This window comes from Nicotiana sylvestris, chromosome 6 (genome assembly GCF_000393655.2).
Source record: "Nicotiana sylvestris chromosome 6, ASM39365v2, whole genome shotgun sequence".
In the NCBI taxonomy this organism is placed as follows: Eukaryota; Viridiplantae; Streptophyta; class Magnoliopsida; order Solanales; family Solanaceae; genus Nicotiana; species Nicotiana sylvestris.
Window position 1 is genome coordinate 15,645,340 of NC_091062.1, and position 18,678 is coordinate 15,664,017.

The 18,678-nt window shown below is 37.6% G+C and overlaps 2 protein-coding genes across 3 annotated transcripts; one reads left to right on the forward strand and one right to left on the reverse strand.

Annotated features, from left to right (window-relative positions):
• Positions 1-1,737: 1,737 nt before the first annotated feature.
• On the forward strand, positions 1,738-8,394 carry LOC104226820 (polyamine oxidase 2). Its single transcript, XM_009778896.2, has 10 exons — positions 1,738-2,228; positions 3,718-3,833; positions 4,142-4,230; positions 4,332-4,445; positions 4,648-4,735; positions 4,897-4,982; positions 5,088-5,190; positions 6,573-6,670; positions 6,771-7,200; positions 7,797-8,394. Exons 1-10 carry the CDS (start codon positions 2,189-2,191, stop codon positions 8,097-8,099), a joined length of 1,467 nt encoding a protein of 488 aa, XP_009777198.1. The 5' UTR covers positions 1,738-2,188; the 3' UTR covers positions 8,100-8,394.
• Positions 8,395-8,469: 75 nt separating this feature from the next.
• Positions 8,470-12,442, reverse strand: LOC104226819 (protein DETOXIFICATION 41). 2 transcript variants are annotated; one of them, XM_009778894.2, is made up of 8 exons: positions 12,113-12,442; positions 10,751-11,295; positions 10,211-10,297; positions 10,071-10,127; positions 9,743-9,981; positions 9,209-9,327; positions 8,998-9,084; positions 8,470-8,756 (listed from the first exon to the last, which is right to left on the reverse strand). In XM_009778894.2, the coding sequence occupies exons 1-8, from the start codon at positions 12,413-12,415 to the stop codon at positions 8,685-8,687; spliced, it is 1,509 nt and encodes a 502-aa protein (XP_009777196.1). In that variant the 5' UTR covers positions 12,416-12,442; the 3' UTR covers positions 8,470-8,684. The 2 variants fall into 2 exon arrangements, with proteins under 2 accessions (XP_009777196.1, XP_009777197.1); XM_009778895.2 differs by having other exon boundaries at positions 8,470-8,810.
• Positions 12,443-18,678: the final 6,236 nt, after the last annotated feature.

Below are 18,678 nucleotides of genomic sequence, written 5' to 3' on the forward strand. Positions count from 1 at the left end.
GCTTTAGGCGCGCTAATTATAATTATCACAGCTATTACTAAAATCCGGGGGTACATTTCCTGTGGCCCGGTTCTAATTTTCAACAAGGTTAAATAGAACGTGTCGTGAATCACGGGTGCATTTCATGTAGCGTGGCTTGCGATGTGTTTTAAATAACCTTGAAATAATTCCTTAAATAAATGGAAGCGATTTTAAAGTTAAAAATGCACATAGGTTTAAAGATGTTTTAAAACCATATAATTAGACCAATAATAATAGTTGAGTGACCGTGCTAGAACCACGGAACCCGGGAATGCCTAACACCTTCTGCGGGTTAACAGAATCCCTTACCCGGATTTCTGTGTTCGCGGACTGTAAAACAGAGTCAAACTTCCTCGATTCGGGATTTTAAACTGGTGACTTGGGATACCATAAATTATCCCAAGTGACGACTCTGAATTTTAAATAAAAATAATCCCGTTTCGATTGTTACTTTAATTGGAAAAACTCCATTATACCCTTCCCGAGGTAGGAAAAAGGAGGTGTGACAAATGTTAGGCGCCATCACGGTACCAACGGTGGGAATTCCGGGTCGTGACAATAACTAATCCAGAGATTAATTGTACCGTGATTTTATCTTAACCAAACGTGTAATTAACTCATTTCAAATTTAATCGTGGGATTAATTATCCCTTTTCCCATACCAAACGAGCTAAAATGTCTAAAATGAATATCGGGTGAATTCTTTTTGTTTAAAAAATGTATTAGATCACATACCAGATACAGAATCCAATTTCCCTTCCTCCTCTGTTTACTTGTTAAATCTATATAAGGTACTCCCTAATTAATTAATACTTTGCACGACTAATATAAATATAGTAATCCAATGAAATGCACTATCATTCAGTCAATGTTGGTGGTGTAATAATAATAATTGTCAAATTGAGTCGAAGATGCACAACTACTATATTAGTGGAGCAATAAATGCACCACACACAATTGTTTATTATCTTTAAACCCTTCTGTATTTTGTATGATATTTTAATACCTATAAGTAGAAACATGATCTCCTCCACTAGTTTGATGTCCCTTACTTTACAATGCATTCCCAGATGCAAATCATGTGTACAATATGAATCTTAAAAGGTTTGAATTCACATGGTATTTTATATGGTTCTCTACTTATTTTATTAAAGGCAGTTAGTTGCATAAGGTATTTCGCGTTCACGCAGGTTTCGAAGAAAGGTCGTACCTCAAAGATGTAATGTAAACTGTCTATCCTAATACAAGCATTAATGGTTGTTTTAACGGTTCGAACCTGTGACCTATAGGTACACAGAGACAACTTTATCATTATTTCAAGGCTCACCTATCCTTATTTTACTAATAACCTTTAAGTAAAAATAATATTAGAAAACTAGCATGTGTAATGGAATTGAAACAAATAATATACATGAGTTACATATATATTATATACCGATCGACTATTTTAAATTTAAGTAATTAGATAAGCAATTATTTGGTGAGTTCTTCTAATTATGTATTAATATCATAATTTAACTGGTTGTCTCCGTGTTTTGGGTTCGAGTCGCGGAATCGATTACTAATACTTGAGGTGCAACTCTTCTTGGACGCTTCCTAAATACTAGATATTTTGTACAATATTTTCGAATCTCAGAATATTCTTAATTCAGTCACCTCCTTCCACGTCTACGTACGAAACACCAACCATAAAACCATAAATATCCCAACGCTTTTCCTTTCTTTTCCCTTCGTCTTCCCAATTCCTCCTCCAAAAAAAAAAAAAAACTCGATTCAGTTTCATTTCTCAAAATCCCAATTCTCTCTCCAGATCAAACAATTCTTCATTCAACGGAATTGTTAATTTTTCCGTAGAATTGTTTCAATTCTGATCAGGAGAGAGAATATTTTTAATTTCGATCTCCATTTTTTTGGTGTTTTTACCCTTTTTGCCCTTCTCGCTTTTGTGTGTGATACGCATGTGTTCTAATTCTAATCACTTCATTACTTTCTTTTTAATCTTTCTTCTCCATTTTTCCCCTCAGATTTTCAATTTTAGGAGTAATAATTGTAGTATCAACAACTCATTAATACTGAGATTCTTATTAAGATAAGATTTTTAACGATAATCTTACTTAATCCCATTATTTTTGTCGGGACGATTTCCAATTAATCGCATTTTTTAGCCATGGATTCTCAAAACAAGAGTAATCGTCAGTTCCAAAGAGGTTTGTTTCTTTAAAGTTTTAATTTTTAATCTATTTTTCACTCTTTTAAATTGAAGTTCGTACTTACTTTTGTCGGTGGAAAGATTTTTTATAAAATGTAAAATGATTTAAAAAAAAATCTATTTACAATAGACAACACTTACTCTAAATTCTATATTTATTTCTGCTTGTACTCAAATTCAGTTCGTTTAGTTTTTAACAGTTAAATTTTGTATTATTGAGCTGAATAAGCCCATTGACGGTTGATTTATCAATTATAGTTTATTTAAAACTGTGTATACTGCAGCATCAGAATGTAAACTTTTGGTTTATTTAATAAAAAATCCACTTTTAATGTTTTCAGCTTGCAGGAATATGCTTTTCTAACATTTTCTGACGCCACCTGTTTTTCGTCCTTTATATCAAGAAACAATACTCCCTTTCTTTCAAAAAGAATAAACCTATTTCTTTTTTAGTTAGTTTAAAAAAGAATGCCCCTTCTTGGGAAAGAATTCAATCTTAATGAGATAATTTATAGCCACACAAATATTCATAGATTTTTTTGGATCACAAGTTTCAATTTTTTTTTTTTCCTTAGACTCTGCCTATAGTCAAATAGGTTCAAACAAATTGAAACGGAGGGAATACTACTCCCTTTGTCCTAATGTTGTTTGACCGAGTATAAACAAAAATTAATACTTTTGAAATTTGTGATTTAAAAGGAGTCATAGATATTTGTGTGACTATAAATACAAAATGAGAAGCTTAAAGTTAAATTCTTTCATCATTCTTCTCGGACAGACTAAAAAAAATCACATATATTGGGATGGAGGGAGTAATACGTTAGTCTAGAATTTCTATGCTGGAGCAGGTCTGGACAATGTCAGAAAACAACATATTGGTTTTATTTGATAAAAAAATTGTTTTTGAAGTTTTCAACTTGTAAGGAATATGCTTGTAAATGGGTTTCTGTCAATGTGATGCCGCATATTTTTCATCCTCTATATCAAGAATAATACTGACCCCAATTTCTGTGGCGTAGTTGTTGCTTTTACTATATCAAGATTAATAATGCGGTACTAGTAGATTTTCTATCTCTGGACCAGGTTTATAAGCGCAAACCTTTTTACTGCTTAACCGCCATTTAGAAGATGCTTTGTCCTTCCTTGTTTCCCGAATTAGCAGCTATCCTGCTTATCGAAGAGGCAATGTTTGCTAAATTTAGCATAAATGAGTTCCTGATTAAAACTTAGACACGGGACAAGACACCCGATAGTTACAGTCCTTTTATGTTTTGGGATCCGAAGCACGTGAAGCATTAAAAAAAATGCAAGCATTAGACCAGTTCGTATTTTGCTTATACTAATACAAAATTTTGTCACCTTCTGTTTTGGCTGTCTATATGATCATTTCAAACATGAATTTATACATTTCTGTGTCTGATCTTATGGATGCTTATCATTTTTCTCGGTAAAAAACTTTATTAAGTGAGTTGTTATTTTCTCCCTAGCTCCTTGCTTCTCAAATGTTGGACGGAGATATGTGGCCTCGCCATCTGTCATTGTAATAGGTGGTGGGATGGCAGGCCTTACAGCTGCTCGTACTCTTCAGGATGAGTCATTTCAGGTATGCCCTGGAAATATGTAATAGTAGAAATATGACCATTTTATGATTTTTTATTTACTATAATGGTGATGGTGGGAAGGGGAGCCTTGGTGTAACTGGTAAAGTTGCTGCCATGTGACCAGGAGGTCACGGGCTCGAGCCATGGAAACAGGCTCTTGCAAAAATGTAGGGTAAGGCTGCGTACGATAGACCCTTGTGGTCCGGCCCTTCCCTGGACCTCGTGCATAGCGGGAGCTTAGTGCACCGGGCTGCCCTTTTTTTTAATGGTGATGGTGGATGTGCATCATGAAGATAATATTCTCTTGCAGGTTGTTGTGTTAGAATCACGAGATAGAATTGGAGGCCGAGTTCACACTGATTACTCTTTTGGTTTTCCTGTTGACTTGGGTGCATCATGGTAGTGAATTGTTGTTTTTTGAAATTATGACTTGTATGTTTATTACACGGTAAACATATGCATTTTGCTTCCGATGGATGTTAAGATTTTAACTGGTGTAGGTTACATGGCGTCTGCAAAGAGAATCCTTTGGCACCTCTTATTGGAAAATTAGGACTGCCTCTCTATCGTACAAGTGGTGACAATTCAGTCCTGTACGACCATGATCTGGAAAGGTTTATACTCTAAGCTCTCCTTGCCTTTCATGCGTGTACTTAATATGCATCAAATCCATGCATAAATACTTACATGATCAAGTTGATATGCTTCTACATGTCATTATGTGCAAGTCTGGAAACACTAGTGATTGCTAATTTTGGGATAGTGACCTTTCTAATCACGTATAATAATCAACTAACATATCTTTCTATTCTCCAGTTATGGGCTTTTTGACATGGATGGAAATCAAGTTTGTCAGGACTTAGTTGCAAAGGTTGGCGAGACATTTGAGAGCATTTTGAAGGAGGCATGTTCTCCCTTTTTTCTACCACTTATATTTCTGAGTCATGATTTATGAAATATCTAATTCTTTCCGAGTTTCGTAAGGAAAGGATCCTTCTTCCATGTCTTTAAAGTATGTATATTGTGGACATTTTCTGACTATGAGCTGACTCGCTTTGTCTGCAGACTGATCAAATTAGGCAAGAATCCAGTGAAGACATGTCTATCAGTCGTGCTATATCAATGGTTTTCGAAAGGAGACCCGATTTAAGGTCCTACTTAATTCTGTTTGTTGACATATTGACCCAACTCCCCGAATCACCCAAAGAGGAAAAAAGAGCATTAAAATTTTTACTAAGTGAAAATTGTTAATACAGGTTGAGTGGCCTTGCTCATAAGGTGTTGCAGTGGTACCTATGCAGAATGGAAGGCTGGTTTGCCGCGGATGCAGATACCATATCACTCAAGTGTTGGGACCAGGTTGGTCTCCTTGCCTCCTTTTGACAGAGTTAACTTGTTGGAGGAATGCTCACCTTCTCATTGACAATTGTCTTTCATAGGCATTTGAACTGGTTATAGGAACTTGCTGATGTTAGAAATGGTCTTACCGTAGTGTACACCTGAAAAGATAGCTTGTTCAGATTCTATAATTCCTGTTACCGTATGGTGTCTGTGTCAGCTGTCTAGTGTAGGTAATAAGTAAGATATCTGGGGATGAGGAAAAGAAGTTACTTTTTGACAATATAGAGTACAATTGATAGTAGTGAGCAGAATGCTTGGCTGAGGGATTGGAGTTGTCAATATAGTTATTTAATGTTTCATGAAGAAGATAGCAGTATATGCTTGACCAAGCGATTAAATAGCTTCAGTCCAGGAAAAATGCCTCAGGCATGATCTGCAATTCCACGTCCTCAGCTGACAACTAGCTCCGGTGACTTATGTCCACAATTTCATGCCTAAAGTTACTTTTATCTTTGTTAAAAGCTTTACACCCCAGATTCTCCTTCAATCGCACAAGCTCTTCATGTCAGGATGTCCAGAATGTCTGGGTCATGTCTAAAAGATAATAATATTATATGCCATTCTCACTTCTTAAAGGATTCAAGTTAATTTAAATTATGGTATGATGACTCCCTATAACACTAACTGATCAACTACTGAAGTTTTTCTTCTATTGTTACAAATACAGTAAGTCATTAAGCTCTATGCTTAGTCAAATTATATCATATGAAATAGGAGAAAAGAAATTGATTGTTTATTCAACATTTGAATTCTACACGTAGCTGGTCTTGTCGGTAGCTGAGGATATAGGTGACATTGACCATTGTAGCTTTTTAACTTCCTACTAGGATCATGAGTACCATGGAGGAGTAGTGTTATGTGTCATGAGCTGAATTAAACTTTCTTAAACATCCATCCTTTGTTTTCTTTTTCTGGTTTTTAGCATCCAGTCTTCCTCATTTTAATTTTGAATAACTTCTTTGTAAGATCAGTCCACTGGTATATTGCTGCATTTTTTTATATGAAGCAATTTGACATGAAAAGATAATATTTAAGTCTTGTAACTTATTACTAGAAAATGCAAAACCTCAGTATTAGAACGTGGCACCTCTAATAAATGTGAAGGGATCATCACATCAGCTCAGGAAAGCTTAGATCTCCTTATAGCTGTGTCAGAAGAATCACTACATAAGATGTCTGAAGCTCTGAAATGTCTCTTCTATAAAGAATATGTATTTTAATTATATGCTCCCCTATTGGTCATTTGACAAGAAAAACATCAAACAGCAAGAGTGTAGTTTGTAGTCCTTGAAAAAGTTGTTTAAAGTGTTGCCTTACAGATTCATGATTTTTATATACAGGAAGAATTGCTTCCTGGTGGGCATGGTCTTATGGTCCGGGGATATAAGCCTGTCATCAATACACTAGCAAAAGGGCTTGACATTCGGTTAGGTCACAGGTAAAGAACATCTCCCTGACATCCCACCCCTCACCCCCTGCTGGAAACAAAGGACACTAGCAGTTCCTATGACTCATTTGTTCTTGGAATCATTCCTCAGGGTTACAGAAGTTGTTAGACGTTATAATGGTGTGAAGGTAACAGTTGAGGATGGGAGTTCTTTTGTAGCCGATGCTGCCATTATTGCTGTTCCACTTGGTGTTCTAAAATCAAATTGCATCAAGTTTGAACCAAGATTACCTGAATGGAAGGAGGCCGCCATTAAAGAACTTGGTGTAGGAATTGAGAACAAGATTATTTTGCACTTTCAAGACGTGTTCTGGCCAAATGTTGAGTTCTTGGGAGTAGTTGCAGAAAGCTCATATGAGTGCAGTTACTTTCTTAATCTTCACAAGGCTACTGGCCATCCTGTCCTTGTTTATATGCCTGCTGGACAACTGGCCCGTGATATCGGGGAACTATCAGATGAGGCTGCTGCTAATTTCGCATTTAAGCAACTTAAGAGAATCCTTCCTAATGCGACTGCTCCAGTAATGTTACACTTTCTTTTTTGCTCCTATGCATATTTTTTGGGTTTTACATTTTTCGCGTTGCTCTGAAAATTCCCTTCTCTATTTTGTTTTCTCAGCATCGTTATGTGAATTAACTCTTTATCATACAATGTTGGTTTACCGCTAACTCAAGATGTTAGTGGCTGACAAGTTTTAGTAACGGAAATCTTCCTCTAGTTTATTTGTTCTCTGGATGTTCAAGAAGCATGATTAAATGTCTGAAGCATCATGATCTTTCTTTAACCCATTAGTAGTTTTTTTGGTCGAACATGATGCTTCTGAATCAAATAGTACAAAGTTCTAGAAATTTTGTCTTAAACCAATATGTAAAGACTAAAGATCTGTACGAATTGTCTTACCCATGTTTGTGACTTGCGCTGACTTTAATGTGCTTGTGGGTTCTTTCAAGAAAAGCATTTGACTGGTTTAAGATATCATACAAAGGACTGTTGAAGCAATTTATTCTGAGTAGTCCTTTCCCGTTACATCGTTGTAATTACTATGTTTTTATGAAAGTTATATTATCCTAATAATCACAGTATCTCACTCTATTTATTCTCCTGGTCTTGGTGCAGATTCAGTATCTTGTTTCTCATTGGGGTACAGACACAAACTCACTGGGATCATATAGCTATGATACAGTTGGGAAGCCCCATGATCTATATGAAAGGCTGAGAGTACCAGTGGATAACCTATTCTTTGCTGGGGAGGCAACGAGTTCAGATTACCCAGGTTCTGTACATGGTGCATATTCAACTGGATTGCTGGCTGCTGAGGATTGCAGGATGCGTGTCCTGGAGCGACATGGAGAGTTGGATATTTTCGAGCCCGTCATGGGTGAGGAAACACTTATTCCCATTTTGATTTCCAGATTGTAACTCGTAGGTTCCGATATACAGAAACAGAAACACTATGAATTAGTTGCCATATGGGATTGAGTTGACACAATGTGGCTGGCTGCTTAACGATAAATTATTGAAATCACACGGTTTTTAAATGAAATTTCAGCATCAGATAACATGAGTAGTCTCTCCCCGGTGAACTAGGTAATAGAGGACATTTTTGTAATATGGTGCTATAGCTGTGAATTGCAGCTTGTAGTGACACTGAGTTTATACCTCTGAATTTTTGTGGTTAAGAAGATTATTTTATGAATACTTTATTTTTGCATAATGAGGTGCATTCATTTCCCAGGTTTCTTTTCATTTTGGCAGATGCAACACTAAACATTTCGTTTTTTCATCTCTCATCACATATATAGTAAGATTCATTTATCTTTTGGTAAACTTCAACTACCAAATGCTAAAACTACTTGATAACAAATACTTGCTGGGGCTTGAAGAATTTGTGACAAGTTTTCAAGGAAAATTTATGCATTTTGATGTGAAAGCAAACACTCATTGTCAAAATGTTCGTTCATCGTCATGGAAAAATAGTTATGAATTTGTAAACAGAAACTCTCTTCAAGGGCTGTCTGCAAGATCTTCACTTTCTCTATTTCCAGCTTCCTTTAAGCGCGCAGCAGCGGTTGCAACCTACATTTCAGTTGAGAATTTGTAGCGAGTAACATGTATAGTTGAGACTGCATTCTGGATTTATAGTCAGTGAGTTCATAGTCAAACGTGAACACATACACACACCCAAGCATAAAAGTTTTTGCATATGTAACTTATGAGTCAAGCTGAAAGCAATGGGTTCAGTTGAATTCACAGAATCATTAGCTAATGCCAATGTCGAGGCGAGTTTGAAGTAATGAAAATGGAGCAGCAAAGTTACCTCAGTATTCCAGTTTGTTCTGGCAGTTAAAATAGATAATGTGCATGTTTGTAGGACAACTCCTGCAATCATACCCCACCATATTCCCTGAAAGAAAAACCATAGTGATTTTGTATGTGTGAGGCAAAAGGCCAGAAAAGGAGGAGAAACATAATTTCTGAATATCCAATTTTGTTAAGAAGAAGAAAAAAAAATGAAAAAAAAAACTCACTGCTTCCTGTAAACTTGTTTTGAAGCCAAGAATACATCCAATTGGGAGGCCAATAAAATAGTAAGTAGCTAGATTGACATATGCTACCACTGCTTGCCATCCACTACCAACAGCCACACCTAAAGATTTGCAAGAAATTATGACAATCCACTGCTTGTAATCAGATTCAAGTAAACTTAGAATTTAATAAAGGATTTAAGTCATATACACCGACTGTAAATAGTTTTCACACTACCACGATAGCTTAACCTGTTATAGCAAGTAACTTAATATTCCTTTTGGTTACCGATCAATATAATTATAAATTATGTTGCTCGTATCCTCTAAAAATTATTGCAGCAGCTGTGAAGGATCCTCCAAAAGCTGCACTATTTTTTTAGGATCAGACACAGGTGCGGCGGAACAAAGACTATAAAGGTACCATTTCAAATGACATGATTCCATAAATATTTTTACACCATCAGTGCATATAACTTATAGTAACCTTTACTAAATTGGTTCTTTAAAGAGCAAGAATTGCTAGAGCTTCTTTACCAGAGAGAATAGGTTGAATGCCATTCAACCAAACAGAAATGGCAAGTAATGGAGTCAAATTAGAGACAGCCTCAATGACTTGAGTGTCACTTGTAAAGAGTTTGCTTAATCCAATCCTGAATATCAGCACAACAATGCAGAGAACTGTGCTGATCAGGATACTTGTCAAGCTCACTATGATCACTGAAAACTTGGCAACTCTTGGATGTCCTGCTCCAAGCTCATTACTAACTCGAACGCTGCAAGTATGAGTATTAACCACTATTGAAATAATGATGTTCTTTAGCTGCCAAATGAACCGATTCTTTAGGCGTATACTGTAACATACCTGGCTGCAGCGCCTAGTCCTAACGCGACTTGCATATCCCAGTTCCAGTAATTCATGCTGTTATTGTCACAAGAAGTTGTGAGCCTGAACAAGTAATTTGAGAAATAGAACAAGAGAAAGGAAGTTTTTCTATCTTTTACCAGATAGAGATGGAGTCTAATGAGATTGTAGAATTTGGAAGGAGGCCTGACACAAGCACTAGGCCTTGAGAGTACCATATCTCCAAGCTACATTCAGAAATGAATTAAAAATTATTACTACTTGACCATAAATTTTACAAAAGCCAGTTAGTGGCTGCTGAGCATTGGATTTCAGTTAGCCGGGCCAGGTTGCTACGGCCTATGTTGCTCGGACTCTCCGAAAAATTCATCGGGTGCATGTCGGATCCTCCAAAAGTAGTGTATTTTTGGAAGATCCGACACGGGTGCGGCATCATTTTCGAGAGTCCGTGCAACATAAGCTACGGGTCGCTAAGTGGTCCCTGGCCGAGCCCAATTCGCGGGTCACATATGTGAAACAGTCCCAGGCCGCTTCCTTAAAGAACCAGGTCGGTTAATGCATGAGGCGGGCCGGGCCAGTTAAGGGGGTCGACTTAACTGGGCCGGGTTTTGGGTCGGCCCAGGCCACTTGACAGGTCTAGTATTTGAGAGGGAAAGGGGTTCTGGAATATCTGAACTAACCATAACATGACAGCTGAGGCAACAGTTAGCTTGAAGTAAGGCCAAATGCTTTTGAAAGCATCAATAGAGAGACCAGTCCAAGTTTCCTTGCATAAAGGACTAAAAATTATATAAAGATATTGCGCAACGACTAAGAACCACCACGAGAAGCTCTGTGCGAGAGAAGCTCCGAGAAGCTCATATTCCAAGACATCAACCACTAGCCAAGTAACCAGAACATGCACAACAAACACGGCGACAGCTATATAAGCCATAGGATTGACAATGTTCTGTGCCTGCAGAAACCTCTGCATTGGGCAGCTTATAGCAAATGCATAAAGCTGAAGGATCAATCCACGGGCGAATAATTCGCCTTGTTCAGAAATAGTGTCTGATTGCCCTATTGCTTTAAGAAGTGGCCCGGAGAACCAATATGGAAATGAGAGGAGAAATGCTGCTCCAAGGTGTAATATAATTGCTCTCTGGCATATTACTCCCATAACTGCATATCTTTTTGCTCCATATGCTTGCCCACAAACTGTCTCAACAGCACTTGCCATACCTAGCTGTTATCAAGGAGAAACATTAATTTTAGGAAATACAAACAACAGAAAGTAAGAAGAAAGACTTTGACTCATGAAATAATCACTATCCTTAAAGAATAGTATTGCATGGTGGAGGCGGACCCAGGATTTGAAGGTTGACGGTGACTTGTAGGATTCAACCAAAATCTGTATAAGGTGCCCACTACTAATATATCACAATTTTTCTAAAGACATATACATGCATATATGAAATTTTTGCCCAACTTTACGGGTGCCAGTGACCCCTCTTGGTATAGCATAGGTCCGTCATGCATATTATTTTGGTGGATACAACACAAGTTTCTTCAGGATACAACAATGCCAAACTAATCAACTTAGCCACTGTTCATAAAAATCAGAATTTATAGAAGTGAAACCAAGTCTATTTTTATCAGACATATTATTTCATGAGCAGACATACTTGTCAATCCCCCCGTCATATATTACAAACCATCTAATGAAACAAACTCTATTAAATGATGAAATGGTAAAACCTAGCAAAGTTTGCGAAGTCAAAAGTTATACGACAGAGGTGAATCCAGGATTTGAAAGCAGCAGGTGTATCATTTACTAGCATTATTTACATACCACTCAATAATCTTTGTAACTTTATATATACATATAAATGTATTGACTTTGACGCGTAATGGGTGCACGTGCATGCATTGTGTCGCGCTAATGCTATATCAGCATGACGTGTAGTGGGTGCACGTGCATGCACTGTGTCGCGCTTATGCTATCTCAGCAGTTACTGATCAACTAAAACAAAAGCATACATATAAAAAAGAACAAAAAATACCATGACACCATAAGCAAAGCCTTGAATTCCCACACTAACAATGGAAGCAGCAGCTAATTCCAATGAACCAAAATGTCCAACAAACATGAGTGTGACAAAACCAAGCATGTAGTTAAAAATCAAGACTATAATAACAGCCCCTGATAAAAGCCAAAGTAGTCTTGATTCCCATGCAAACAACTTGAAATACCCTTTAAAAGACACATTCTTGTGTTCCAAGAACTCTTCGATTTCGTCCGACGACATGTCTGATAACTTAGTTGTCATGTCAAGTATACTAGGTAGCAATGGCTGGTCCTCCATTAGTCCTGTTTCTCCCTGTCTTTGTCTCTTAACAATGTACCCTTTATATGCATTTAAAGGAACAGAATTTGAGTAGATGTAAATATTTTTGTACAAAATTCACTAAGGTGAACAGGTGCAACTACCAGTCCTGTTTGAGACTAAGGTATAGACTAGTATTTGACCTTTTCTTTTTTCTGTTTTCTTGATTTATTATTTTTACCATGAAAAAGGGTAGCTGGTAAAACCAGAGGAATAGTTGTTAAGTATTTTTTATAGTACAGTAGGAAGCTTAGGTATGGATCCTCTTGACTGTCCGAGTGGTGAAAAATGTTAGGTAGCCATGAAATTGCTTTGGAAGTTCCACGTTCTGTCTCTCTTGAATGTAATATGTCTCCTTATTCAAAACTAGCTAGTTTGTAGTAGGACTTGAGCCATTAAAGTTAGAATTTTGTCATATTATAAGTTAATATGTTCCTACTTACTGGTTAGTAATAAGCTTTAAATATTATTATTTTTCTTATTATATATATAACACAAATTTTTACTACTACTCTTATTTAATTTTGACATGATGATGATATTAGTTGAACTTAAAAAAATAAGTGAGGATTCATATCGCCGATCCCAATTATATTTGGAATTAAGGCATAGTAATTGTTGTTGTATTAGTTATTATGTTCAAGGGCACCATTTGACTAGCAAAGACTTAGAATTAGTTTTGACATTCAAATTATGTTTTATACTTTTAATAGTTACACCTGCTTAAGCGACTTGACTTGTAACAATAGGTAACTGCTTATAGCAAAGATCATCTAGGACATGAAAAATATAATAGATAACCTATTATCACAAGCAATGTTTTAACAGGCGGGGTGAGGCGAGACGTTTTATTTGACATGATGCGAGGGCTAAGCCTCAAGATATGGGGCATAAGTTTCACAGATCTTTGAAGTTTTTAATTTATAAATTAATAATATAGCATTATAATACAAAAATATATAAAAATACTTTAAAAAGTTCAAGAAAAGTAAAAAGAATTAAAAACTATTAGAAAATACAATATCTAACATGTTTTACAAGTATAAATAATGCAACAATATTAAAGTTACTATGAAATATAATTCAACTATAACGTCTTAACTTTCAAACAATTAAAAATCATAATTTCTTAAAAAGTATTATCAAACTGCATATTGTACCTCCCTAAAAGTAAGTTCAATATAAATTTTATCAATATTGTACAACAACAACGACCCAATATAATCCCACAAGTGGGGTCTGCGGAGGGTAATATGTACGCAGACCTTACCTCATGAGTAAATAAAAAATTACTTTTAAATAGCAAAATAATAAATGTATTATAATTTTGATAGACATTGAACTAAGACAAGTACAAATATAAATTTTGGTAATCTATTTTCAGAAAAATGTTCAAATTATTCACTCTAACGATGTTCCCAATTAGTAAATATGTAATACTATGGTTCGTTATTTGAGTTATTCAGAATTTTCATATTCCTTTAGATGAAAAAAACTTTAATCATTCATTTGTTAAAGAATTTTAAGAGTCAACTGTATTAATTAGTGAATTCGACATATGATTTGCATAAGAACTATTGGGCGAGCCCCGAGCATTGAGAGCTAGGCGTGTTTAGGACGTACTGTTGGACGCTTGAAGGTGTAATTAAGCCTCATAGAACTAAGCCCCACATATGAGCCTCAAGGCGTTTTGATAGTGTCCCATCCCGGAACGAGCCTCGAGGCAAGTCCCAAAAAAGTCTTTTAAACCACTTATCACAAGTTATCGTAGGTTAAAGGCAATACGATCTCATAGCCACTTAAACTTGTACCGATTTGTCATCCCGATATATGAACTTAGGAGTGTCCCATTTTAACACCTTCAGTCAATAAAGTGAGTTCTTGGAGGTTGTGAGTTCCAAGAGGGGTTGCTCTGATGGTAAACAACCCCCACTTCCAACTGAGAGGTTATGAGTTCGAGTCTCCCCAAGAGCAAGGTGGGAAGTTCTTGGAGGGAAGGATGTCGGAGGTCTATTTGGAAACAGTCTCTCTACCCTAGGGTAGGGGTAAGGTCTGCGTACACACCACTCTCCCCAGACCCCACTAAGTGGGATTATACTGGGTTATTGTTGTTGTAGTCAATAAAGTGAGTACTAATAAACACTCTATTGATGCGCGTTGCTCAATTGCACTGATGTGTCATTCACATCAGCGTCCGCATCACATAAATGTCATTTATTCTTAATTTGTATTTAGAAGAACTCCAAGATCACCCCTTCCCCCCTGGCTTCCGTCACCCCATCTTCGTCCCCTCTAATATTCCGATTCCTTTCTCTTTCACCACCATAAATTGCGCTAGGAAAAATTGATAGACTCACCATAACACATCCACAACCATTTTTCTTTTGCCTAAACAATATCTAGATTCTCTTTCAAAACATTAATAGTCTCATAAAAGCTATGGGAATGATTTGCCAAATCAAATAAAAAAGGGATATCACCATGGCTATAAATCGAAAATTTGAAATAGCAGCCAGAAGAAAAAACACCATTAATAAGTAGAGGGTGTGGCTACAGGTAACCATTATTTATGGTGTTAGGCACGCATTTTTGCCACGTCAGGTATGTCGTTGCCATATAAGCTTGGTCAAGGGTCAGAGGGGTTATTAGTATTCATTTAACAGAGTTGAGGTATTAAAATATGACACTTCTAATTTCATATACTGGGATGGTAAACCAGTGCAAGTTTAAGTGGCTACAGTATAAGGTAAAATATGTTTATATTAAATGCTTGCATAATGATGCGACACGTGGAGCCGGAGGCAGATGGAAAGCGAGGCAAATGGAAATCAGGTCCGAAGGCAGCAATCCCATTTGTTCCCGAAGGGAATGATGTTCATAAAGACAAAATAAATGCCTGTCACCCGGTAGTATTTTATGGAGAATATTCGATAGCATTAAGTACGTAGTCCGTCACAGAGAATATGGCATTCATTGCCTAGCCTTACACATTCTTAATGGCCCCCATAATTGTCATTTAAGAGGGGCTTGATCCTAGTACCTTGTTCCTTAGGAACAACTATAAATAGTGAGTCCAACAACCATTGTAAGGGGAAGAATTTTCTGATAAGCTTATGCTATATACTGTTCAAAGCTCAATAATATTTTATCTTCTTGCTTATTAATATTGTTACTACTGCCTTCGGAAGCTCTGCTCCCGAAACCAAGATTTCTGCTGTCTTATCTCGATTTCAACGCTAAGTCTTACATTCTTGTTTAATTTATTTATCATTTTGGGATCAAGTCGATTCACTTGTCTATAAACCATGTAAAAATTCAACTATACTGTTTTAATGGTAGATAGTTTGGCACCCACCGTGGGGCTTAGATAGTTGTGTAATTGAATTGATCCTTGCATCTATTACTAACCTGTTTGATTCTTTGTTCTTAGCAAAAATCATAGAAAATGGCAGATAACGATGTCAATATCGCACACAACATTGAGGCCTAAGGAAATCAGCCTCAGCATGAAGATTCGATCAGTGCTACCCGCAAAAAGGGGGACGAGGCCAATGGGTCCATGATGGGCGATATCCACGACATGTTCGAGAGGAAACTCCTAATGATGTTGAATAGGAGCACGTCGTTGAAACAGTAAGGATCCTAAGGGAGCAACAAAAAGCCATTATAGGCCATCTCTCATGACATGATCAGATAATAACGGAGTTTATGCAGGCATTGTCAGGTGCTTCCAACAACACGAATGGATGAGGTCCAGTTCCTCCCATTGCTCCCACAAACCAAACAACGCAGAGGGTCGACAACAACACCTCGAGGGGCGAAGTCGGCTTCGAAAGGGGCCTGGGGGATCGGTAGCAGATTCGATAACAATAATGAGAATGATCCCTTTAAAACTGAACTCATGCGTTTTATGAGGGAAATAAATGCCCGAATGGATCAAATTCCGAACGTATCAACAATGTTGAAAAGACCAGACTCAAAGAAATACACCTAGTCATCGTTCAAACCAAAAGCGGTGCCAGAATTGATCTCAAAGCAGTTTAAAATGCCAGACGTGCCAAAGTATGATGGGATTTTGGATCCTCAGGAGCACATCTCCACCTATACAACGGCGGTGAAGGGGAACGATTTATCTACACACGAGATTGAGTCAGTCTTACTGAAGAAATTCGGGGAGACCCTCACAAAGAGGGCCCTGACATGATATTCTCTCTTTCCCAAGCACTCAATAGATTCCTTCAAGATGTTTGCGGATTCTTTTATCAAGGCCCATGTCGGGGCAAAAAAAGTACAGGCCTGAAAGGCCGACATATTCAGGATTGCATAAGGAGAGTTGAAATTGCTACGGGAGTTCGTGACCAGATTCCATAAAAAAAGGATATTGCTACTGGCCGTACCGGATGAATGGGCAACTGAAGCATTTACTAAAGGGCTAAATCCGAGAAGTTCCGATGCTTCCCGAAAACTGAAAGAAAGTCTGTTCGAGTTTCAGGCAACAACATAGGCGAATGTTCATAAAACGGTACGAGTCAAAAATAAGAATTGAGGATGATCAGCTCAGTTTCCCGGCATCAACCAAGGGTCAGGATCGGGAGAAGAACTAGGAGAAATCAAAGGATGATTTCGACACAAGTGGACAGTCTTCAAGAGGTCGATTTTTACCTTATAAAAGGGTCGAAGGACGTGGTAGAAGTTTCCGATCGATGGATAGGTTCGCTACCGATAGAAGAGCTAATCGCGGCCAAAAAAATATATTATTGTAGGATAAGGATATATCGGGTTCCCGAGATTCCTCTTACCCCATGATATCCGAATATAACTTCAACGTCAGCGTAGTGGAGCTAGTATCGGCTATGAGGTACATTAAGGAAGTACGGTTCCAGAAGCCAATGAGATCCGATCCCTGTCAAAGGGATATTAATTTGTGGTGCGAATACCATGGGATAAATGACTACCAGACATGGGACTGCTGGCATTTGTGTGATGAGGTGGCGATATCGCTAAAAAATGGCTATCTTAGAGAATTCTTAAGCGACCAGGCTAAAATAACTAATGGTTGCAATCGTGATACTAGGAACCCTCGAAAGTAGGAGAGGACACTCCTTGTTTGAGGATCAACATGATTTTTCGGGGTGGGGGGGGGTGGGAGGGATGAGACTAATGGTGGGACATTTTCGGCGACAAAAAAGACGAAGGTGTTAGTAACACACAGTAAGAGACTCCGAGAAGTCACTGAGGACGAAATTACTTTTATGGAGGAAGACGCATATGGACTATTGCTGCCGCACAATGATGCCTTGGTAATCTCACTTGATGTATGAGATTTTAAAATTAAACGTGTTTTGGTGGACTGAGGAAGTTCAACCAATATTATCCAGTGGAGAGTGCTGGAGCAAGCCAAACTGACCAGAAAATATCATTCCGACCATAAAACTCCTCGTTGGGTTCAATTTGGCATGCGTGACAACCGGAGGAGAGATTCTGCTACCCACAAATGCCAAAAGGGGTAATAAAGACAACCCTTTTTGAAGTAGTAGATGGAGATATGGGCTACAATATAATCCTAGGGAGACCGTGGTTGCACGAGATAAAGGCTCTACCATAAACATATCATCAATTACTGAAATTTCTAACTCCCGGGGGAATTAAACAAATAAGAGGCAACCAACCGGCAGCAAGGGAGATGAACGCAATCTCAGTTTCCAGTAGCAAAGAGAAGGAGAATGAATCATAATAATTATTGGATACGACGCCCGGTACCGAGCCGAGTAAAGTCAACTAGGGGGAGGAGGAGTCATAATCCTATTAGGTACCAAGATATTTCCAAGCACCAGAAGAAACAGATGCAACAAAGTCCACAGCGGAAGAACTTGAGCAGGCCGCATTGTTCGAAAAGTTCTTGGAGAGGAAGTTCCACTTGGAGACAGGACTAAACCCCGAACTCAAGTCTGGACTTATCGAATTTCTTAAATTTAACGTTGATTGTTTTACATGGTCGCATACGGATATGACACGTATCTTTCCAGAAGTGGTCGTGCACAAACTAAGACTGGATCCTAACATCCCTCCTATAAGGTAGAAAAAATGTCCTATTGCCGAGGTTAAAAATAAATTCGTCAAAGAAGAGGTAACTCGTGTGCTTGATATCAGTTCAATCCGAGAGGTAAAGTATCCTTACTGGCTAGCTAACTAGTAGTATTTCCAAAGAAGAATAATAAATTTTGCATGTGCGTAGACTATAA

Bases quoted from the DNA above. Each gene is read 5' to 3' on its own strand.
- LOC104226820 (XM_009778896.2), top strand. From the start codon at position 2,189: ATGGATTCTCAAAACAAGAGTAATCGTCAGTTCCAAAGAG. The intron at 2,229-3,717 runs GTTTGTTTCTTT...TTTTCTCCCTAG, and splicing joins TAATCGTCAGTTCCAAAGAG to CTCCTTGCTTCTCAAATGTT. The intron at 4,446-4,647 runs GTTTATACTCTA...TCTATTCTCCAG, and splicing joins TACGACCATGATCTGGAAAG to TTATGGGCTTTTTGACATGG.
- LOC104226819 (XM_009778894.2), bottom strand. From the start codon at position 12,415: ATGGAGGACCAGCCATTGCTACCTAGTATACTTGACATGACAACTAAG. The intron at 10,128-10,210 runs GTAAAAGATAGA...TGACAATAACAG, and splicing joins TTAGACTCCATCTCTATCTG to CATGAATTACTGGAACTGGG. The intron at 9,085-9,208 runs GTGAGTTTTTTT...TTTTTCTTTCAG, and splicing joins AAACAAGTTTACAGGAAGCA to GGAATATGGTGGGGTATGAT.